Source organism: Coccinella septempunctata, chromosome 2 (assembly GCF_907165205.1).
Source record: "Coccinella septempunctata chromosome 2, icCocSept1.1, whole genome shotgun sequence".
NCBI classification, from domain to species: domain Eukaryota; kingdom Metazoa; phylum Arthropoda; class Insecta; order Coleoptera; family Coccinellidae; genus Coccinella; species Coccinella septempunctata.
This window is the reverse complement of record NC_058190.1, coordinates 36178117-36187048: the sequence shown is the minus strand read 5'-3', so window position 1 is coordinate 36187048 and position 8932 is coordinate 36178117. Positions and strand designations below refer to the sequence as shown.

General features: G+C 32.0%; 1 protein-coding gene across 1 annotated transcript; it reads right to left on the bottom strand.

Moving 5' to 3' along the window:
* Positions 1-5924: 5924 nt before the first annotated feature.
* LOC123307204 (MRG/MORF4L-binding protein-like) lies at positions 5925-7061 on the bottom strand. The gene is made up of 2 exons (XM_044889425.1): positions 6834-7061; positions 5925-6772 (listed from the first exon to the last, which is right to left on the bottom strand). Exons 1-2 carry the CDS (start codon positions 6904-6906, stop codon positions 6276-6278), a joined length of 570 nt encoding a protein of 189 aa, XP_044745360.1. The 5' UTR covers positions 6907-7061; the 3' UTR covers positions 5925-6275.
* Between the last annotated feature and the right edge of the window lie 1871 nt (positions 7062-8932).

Genomic DNA, 8932 nt, shown 5'->3' with positions numbered 1-8932 from the left:
ATCGATATCGAAATTCTTAACCGTTTTCGTCATTTTTGTGATCAAATTATATAGTTCAATTATAAGAATATTACAATTCCTTAAAATGGCTATATTGAATTTTTTATCAGGGCTGAATCGGAAAACATGGTATAGCAAAAAAGTGTTACTTCTGACCTCAAGAATCTATTGTTGAAATATTTGTACGAGTCAAAGACTCACTCTGTATAAATGAGGCAGATGATTCTCACGATAAGCAAACCCTTATTTTAGTTGCAGAATTCCTCAACCGAAAAAGATGATCAAACGCTTATGCTGAGAAATTTGTTGATTTCTGCAAACAGAAATAGAGAAACTATTTTTCGTCCATTTTCAGTGAATTGTACCTACAATTATCAACTCCATTTGAAAAATCCACTTATCTTCATAGAAATCGTTCCAGTTACGACTCTTTAGAATATGGTAATTACTCCAGTCAATAATTCAATTATTTTCAACAACTTGAAAGTTGAAAGCTCACAAAATCTCACTTACCTTTTGTGATAATTTCTAATTTTTTCGTTAATTTTCATGCTAATATTCTATACTAAACAGTATACAGAGTGAGTAAAAAGGAAGTTTTTATTTGAAATTATGCAACTTTTCATGCACAATTAGGACCTTATCATGGAGAGTAGTTGAGTTTTTGCATTGAATATTCAACTTATACGAGTATCTACTCATACCATACCATAACTTTTTGTACCAGATAGGTCTCTCCAGTCTTTCTTTGTTTTAGGAGTGATTGATTTCGGAACACTTCAATTAAATTTCACAATTGAAATTAACATTTTCAAGCATTCAGTACGAAATAAGTTTATACCGGAGATATAAATTTTGCACGTTATTTTTTACTGGCTCTGTACAATGCCTCTACGATTGAGCTTGTGTAAATAGTATTCAGAAACACATCTGGGAAAATCGAAACTGTTTTATTTTGCATATAATTTGCACACGAGTTCAGAAACTTAGATAAAAAATTAAAAATTTGGGTAAAACGGTTTATTCCTTCCATGCGGCGGAGTTTTCGTAAAACATTGTCAATTCATTTTATATTTTCATAAATTTCACATTATACCAACAATTAAGATTATGTATCAAGGAAAATATTCGGAATTTATGAATACAACTCGGAGATGTTGAAAAATCTGGTATTTTATAATTCAGTGCGAGTTCCTCTTTGGAAAGTAAGTATGTCACATGTATTCGGTATTTCTTGGCGTGGATGACCACATGTTTGTCCATTTTACAGATCACATCGATCGCCTAGGTTATTTTTATAGTGTTTCAATGTAGACTTCTTTCACCAACAGCACCTGTGCACAAATATTTGATTTAACAATTAACCCAAATGCCTATTTGTGGTTTAGGCGGTTGTTAATTTGAATAATGTTCTCCTCGGTCCATAAATATGGAAATAGAGAATAATTTATCGTTTACAATTTTGAGGAGTGGCAAAAAAATCTGCAATAAATCTTGAAATAGATCGAAAAAATAAATAAGTCAATTTTATCTTTTGGCGGACAAAGGTGTCAACATTTTTATGTAGTCCGAATAGTACCAAATCTTAATCAAATTAATTAGGATTATTTTATTCTATTCCCTATTTTTGTTGAGGCACATTCTGTTCGATCCGGTGTTTTATAATCTACTTGTTGATGATGGCGGTTATCAGCCTATATATATACAGACGCGTGATCGGCGTGATTCACGAAGACTGTTGGTTAGTATATTTCGAGGAAAGACTCTAGATAAACACTTGAAATTTCATAGTTAAGATTTGTTGGGAGAGATTAATTTTGGAAAAGCGGATTTGTTCGACTTCTGGTTACGCCGGAAATTATACCAACATTCTTTTTTTTAATGTAACCTGTAACACCCAGTTTTTTATCTGATTATGATATGAATATATCATAATCAGATAACCCATTGAATTCTACATTGCGTTAATGTAACATATTTTCCCAAGAAAATTTGTCTGAAATCTTAAAAAATCTGCATATAGTTTCAAAAAGGGCCTCAGTCCAATGTCATTAACTTACATAAGTACATGGTGTCTCGATGTCAACGCTAGAGCCAGATGACAGAAACCTCAAAATTCTTTTTTTTTTCAAATTATTATTTCAAATTATATGAATGATTTGATCGTCTTCGAGAGTAAGTCAGTGGAAATTGCCTTTTCCGCACTCGACAGCTTGACCAACTGCAGTCTCTTTCGGAAAAGTATCACTTTCCACACTTGTAAGGAAAATAACTATATTTAGAAATAACTGAAATGGTGCTAGAAACTAGCTAGAACCTGTAGGATTTTAGTCGTGATTTCGATACTGAGCTCAGGTTTTTTATAATTATTAAACTTGGTGAGTTATTCTCAAAAGAACTCAAAATGAAAAAAGAATATTTCGGTCTTCTTGTTAAGGCCTTTTATTTCAATACGTGTACCACTGTATATGATGATGTATATGTTATTATTTATTGGATTAGCGTATTATATCCTTGCGGAGCGGAATCTCAAATTTAGGAAGCAGTTCGATTCAAATTTATAATTATCAATCTGAAATTTCTCCCATCCATATACATATATTCGGTCCAACCTACGGAAAAATGGATGAGAAAGCTCTTCCCACAACGTTCGCGAAAGTAAATCCTGCGAAATGTCGAATGAGTCATGATGTTGTCCACTATAAAATTTAGGAGATGAATGCCATCAATGTAACTTTTTTCTCGACGGGTCACTTAATTTACAGTTCAGTAAACGACTGTTCAATAATTAATCATTCTGAGAAATCGATCAATCCTTAACAAAGATATTAACATTATGTATCTTTGCTTCTTTTACCTTCCAGTTCAAAAGTGACCCTATACTTATGTGTGCTTTTGTTTTTTCAGGGGTTGAAAAACCACTCGTATCTATAATGATGTGGATAGCAAGGATTGAAGCATCTAATAAACTAAGCTGCAGAAGTGGGACAACTAAAAATTGCTATGGAAATAGCAAATAACGCTCTATTTTAGGAATAATGAAGTACCTACTGGTTTTCTCGTAAAATGCGCTTTTATCTATAAAACCATAACAGAGATACTGTATCTCTATTAAAATGATCAATACAATGACGTGTAAAGGGGACAAAAAATTAAACTTATTTAAATATTTTTTTCAATCAGAATTGCAGTCCTTGATCGAGCACAGGTATGGTATATAGTGGAATCTGACATAATCCTTGTGAACATTCCTTCTAGACCCCCAGACATCAACCCCATTGAATAAAGTTGAAGTTTTTCCGAAAGGAACGTCAGACAGAGCTTTTCCTGAAACTTTCCAATCTCTGAAAGATCTCGAAGGAATAATTTTAGAACCCGGAGATGATATTTTCTATTGAACTGTCATTAACCTTTCCATTTTGAGCATACCAACGCAGTCAGAGAATCATTCAGGCGCCTAAAGGAGGACAACACACATATTATTTGAATCACTAATTTCAGGGAGTTTTCTCTTTAGTTTTCTCGAAAATTGTTTTTTTGTGAAGGTTTTAACGGGTTTAAGTTTAATCTCGGCCGACAGCTATTCTTCAGAAAGGGGGAAATAGTCAACCCTACAAGTCGGAGACAGAGTTCGGGGTTATCTAAGGCGGGGTTGTCTAAGGTAGACAATAACAAAAGTTGTCTTCGGATCGAGTTTATTAGTTATTATTCTAATTACAGTAAACTTTACTACAAAGATAACAAATCAAGAGTGCACTAAGCAGAATACCTATACACTAGCTACAAATTAAAGGAACTGAATTAATAGGTATAATGATTAATAAGAATCTAGAAAGGTCATTTATATCGGTTGCTTCGATTCCTTCTGAGACAATATGATATGTACAGGGTTAGCATAAAATATGTACGGTAACCGGTTGTTTCAGAAAGAGTCGAGCAACTGTAATCGGTTATTAGTTCAGAAAATAGGTGTTCGATCCCGCGCACTTTCAGTTGTTTTCAATGTAGGTACAAGGTAATCAGAAAAATAATGTTAAAAACATATTTGGAGAGCATGTTGCAGATTGCTGACCTCTTTCACACTCTCATCGGGTTTTCAGTTTAAAACAACCCGATCAAAAATTATTTTTCGGATTTTATACCTATATATGTTGCTTATCGGTGCAAACGTGAACGTCTGGTAGATAACATTTCATATATCAACGCTCCTTTCCCTTTATTCGGTTTTTAAACTATGGCCCTTGTTACATTGATTGATATAATGGTATCTTAACACCCGATAGGTAAGGAGCCTAAGATAATTTGGATCTAAATTTTTTTGGCCCATAAGATTAGGAAAAAAACAGGAAGACATTGAAAAACTAAAATAACAATCCGAAACCACTCAGTTCTATATTCATTCCACAATTTCTAGTTTCCTCCAAGGAAAAAACAAATGATTATGAAATTGGTTTTTCAAAAAGTTCTGCTCCTTTACTTGAATATTAGAATAACACACTGGGCTTAAAAGAATTAAGTGGCCTTTTCGGTATTTCAACTAACGTTCGGCATACAACTGCGATGGTTATCTTCGAATACAAACGGTTTGGAAGAAAATCATGCATTGTAACTCCCTGTAATCTACTATTCTTGTTTATTTTACTTTGTTGTCCGTGTTGTTCCTAACAGAGCTGCCAGAGTGCCATTGATGCAATAGAGAAGCAAAGAACATGCTTTTATTTTGTCCATGAGGGGTATATGAAGATACCTACCTCCATATACTTTTTCACCAAAGGTATCTGCAGCTGCATTTGAATTTCATTCGCAAACTAGATGAATCTAATCCCATTTTTTTAATTGTCCATTTCTGAATATGCTTTCAACATTAAATGAAATGAAAAAATTTTGGATTTCTCAATGTGGAAATTCATGGATATTTGGTTAGCAGTTTCAAGGGTCTGAATCTGAGTTGAACGAAATAGCAAGATGAAAAGTTCGAATATTTAACTTATAATCTTTGATATATAGCATGATTAGAGAAGATACAGGGTTAGAAATTTAACTACAGGGAGGAGTTTTTGAATGAATAACCTCACTCAATTATTTTTGTATTATCCAGTATTCCTAATCTCCTCCTTCCATTCCATGATTTTAGGGGATTAAGTGTCAATCGAATAAGATCATACAATCATTTATTCTCTCTTTATAAAATCTTGCTCTTCTCTATTCTGAATAATCAGTAATAGTCATTTACAACCAAGTAGATGAATTTACAAAAATACATGTATTTGAATGATCAATTTGCTCAAAAAAAGCTTATGACTAGAGAACAATTTATGTTAATAACATTTCCATTTCATTTTCATATTGACATTCTCTCCAACATCTACGTTTTATATACATATTTACAAAGAACAATTGACATGTTAACAGGAAATACTTCGATATAGAATAAGAACATCACAACCAAATAATATTCATAGCATATCTTGTAGGATTATTTCTATATAATTTTTTGATATATTTTTCAGTGCTGAGTAGAATTTTTTTTTCAATATTATTTGCATCCCATATTTTTAGTTGCACTACATCTAGAACTAGAATATGAATATAGAAATCCTTGAATAATGATAGCTCAAAACAATTTGCTTCTATTATATCCAATCTAAAGTAAGAAAACTCCACTAGTAGCCAATGGTTTTACAGATTTCTACAAGATATGTTATAATGCATCTAAGAAGGTAAGGAAGTCAACACCAAAATTACTATGATATATTGTGCTCAATATTAAGAAACATCCTTCATGTAAAACTAAAACAAGTCTCTTGTTAAATTCGGTGCTAACACTATGCAGACATTGCCTTGGAACATCAAATTATTTTGCGTGAGTTGTTTTTTATGAAGGTCTTCTTCCAATATCGTCTTTTTATAAAAAGTAAAAATGATTATGCAAAAACAAAACCTCCTTTACCCTCCAATATCCCAAGGAAAAAATACTCATCCTCTAAAATATCAACGTTATGTTTGGAGCTTAGATTTATTCAGTATAGCATATAACAAGAATAAATATAAATATTAAAGACATTTGGTCCCACAATAAAAATATTATAAATAGTCAATAATTTACATTAAAAGTGATATAAAATGATTTAGAATAATCAGTTCAATTTTTTAACTCAGTTTCATTGTTTTTGCAACAATAGAAAACTTGTGAATAATAAATTTCCATAGAAAATTATGGTAAATACTGTCAGTCTCAGGAAGAAAAATAATACCCTGATTAGGCACCAAAAACTTCAAATGATTCTCCTGCGTTTATTTGGTGTTGGACTCATGTTTCCATTAGAACTTTCCTCTTCCAACTTGAAGCTTCCCCTCAATGGTCGTTTGTAGGTTTTTGGCGTTTCATCAGTCTTATTTTTAGTACTATTGGAATTTCGATTCCTCATGACTGATTTTGTTTTTTCTGAATCTTTTTTGGAATCTCTGATACTACTGCTAACTTCCCTGTGGGCTGCATCTTTTGAATTACGACTAGGGGTTTCCATAAGCGATTTAGAAATATCATTTTCTCCATTATTTTTTTTTGTCAACATCAATGAACCAAAGTCATCTTCAGGCAATGCAAATTCTTTTTCGATATTTGGGAATGGAATTGACTCCTGATCATCGAGAGCAGCTAAATTATACATGGTACCTAAATGTTTCCAAATTTTTTCAGGATCTACATCTTTATTGATACTGTTTCCAAATTTCTCGCATATCAATGCCATTTGAAAGTGCTTATTTAGACCTAGGAAGGTACACAAGATTTATAAATAAACAAATGTTGTAGGTTAGCTCATTTCATTTACCGACTGGTTTGTGTCCAACCATTGCATCCAAGAGTTGACCTTCATTCACAATAGTCCATTCTATATCATCCATGGTGAAGTCAGTTTTATGCAAGTAACATTCCACCTATAATTCGTATTTCTACGTTTTACGAATAAAAACAATTCTAGCGATTAACTTCAAACTTAACCTATGTTTTGGACACCTGTTTTTAGCAAATGACCTAATAATTTTTAGGTCTATGCCGAGCTCATAGAACTACTTCTTTTTCATTACTATATAATTGAAACTTTTGGTTTTTGGTCTTTCTTAGGGTTTTCAAATTAAGACGGCAGCGCCACGATATTGACGAATCGAACTAATCAATTATTTATCTGTTTCATACTTGAAAAGGCAATTTCTGATTTGAAGGTGTTTAGTTTGACGATGAGCTCTAATCAGCTACTCATAATTTATAATGTTTTTCAAGACCTCAACCGAAACGAGACAATTTTTGAAATATTTGTGAATTTTCTGTTTGCGACATTAGTGAAACAGCAGTTGATTGATTTAGGGATTTCATTACAGGAGTAGAAATTTTTCAACATTAATATCTACTTCTCAAGATTCGCTGGTATCTACATTTATTTGGATATGTTCATGAATAAATGTAAACCTGCTAGGATATTGCTCTTTATTTCCACATTTATCGAAATGAGTCATATCTATATATACAAATATGGATTTAAGAAATACACAGTTGATTGTCAAAGTAGAAATGTAGATAAAAATACTGTTCATTTATCATTAGAAAGAATTCTACAATGAATATGATTACAAATAATAGCTTATAGAATAGAAGAAATTAAATTTCTTATGATAAAGATTCCAACATGAAGGATATCTATCATTCTTTTTCTTTTCGATCAAATATCCCTTGAGCCTTGAGCCACTCATCGACGAAGCCTATTTCAGTCTTCACCTATTTCTTTTTCTATTTATCGCTGAATAAGTATCACCATAGAGAAAATCTGAATTGGTTTCAATGAAAATGAGTCAGAAATAGATTTCAGTCCTTACCATACCTCCATTTGAATATTCCATATTGCTTAATATAAAAATAGAGTCCTGAAGAGGAATGAAACAAATACTAATAGAAATATAGAACATTTTATAACATTAAAATGTGGTAACAACGAATGATGCATTTGATTAAAAATTGGATTTTGTGTGGAAGTCAATCTTTTGAACAAATAGTTCCTACTTTTGATTGGTAAGGGCTGCTTGTTGTGAACGAACGTACATAAGAGTAGATACTGAATAAGTTAAGCGGAAACTATTTCTGATCCATTAAATATCAGGCTCATTCATTTCAATACAAATATGCTTTTATAAGAAGCGATTTGTTACTTATGATACATAGGGAAGGCTATATTTTCTTTACAAATGTGGAAGATGCAGATTGAAAACATCTATTGTATTTCGAGGGATTTAGTCTGAAATTCACAATGCATCTTTATGTATTCCTCTCCTCTTTCCACAACACGAAGAACTTTCAGAAACAGTCTTCAGTAAAATAGATAATTATCTTCAGATATTTTACATTGTTTAGGCCTTAACTACTCTTTCTATTCATTGAACAACTTAGATTTATGCTCAAAACATTAAAGTACGCATTCATTGAAAGTTTTACTTGACGCAAGTACAGGAAAATAGAGACCTTTAAAATCAGAAAATTGCCCCCGTTTTTTAATTCATCTCAAAATAATGCTAGTGGCTTTTATCCTTCGATAATGACACAAAATTAGGTTTTATTAGTCCCAGTAGGACGAAAAAGATGAGTTGAATATATATTTTTTGGTTGTTCTTGTCCAGATGAATCACAAAATCACAGTTTTTTCCGCGAATCCTGGAAACAACTTAAGTATAATTTCACACATACACACCAACGTGTCTCAAATTGTTTTAATGTAGATTCTTCGAAAGACGCTCTGTTGTCATGGAAATATACTCTATTAATGAGATTCTGCTTAAGAAAAATTAAAAACTCTTACACTCACTTCCCTAATTCATTTCATTCTGTCTCTCGGCCAAATTTTGATACAATATTCGCAAAAATACCAGTTTTTTAGGTCTTGAT

What these genes read in the sequence shown, in the direction of transcription:
- LOC123307204 (XM_044889425.1), bottom strand. Translation starts at nt 6,906, where the DNA reads ATGGATGATATAGAATGGACTATTGTGAATGAAGGTCAACTCTTGGAT. An exon ending in GGTTGGACACAAACCAGTCG is followed by an intron (nt 6,773 to 6,833) that starts GTAAATGAAATG and finishes GTACCTTCCTAG; the next exon opens with GTCTAAATAAGCACTTTCAA.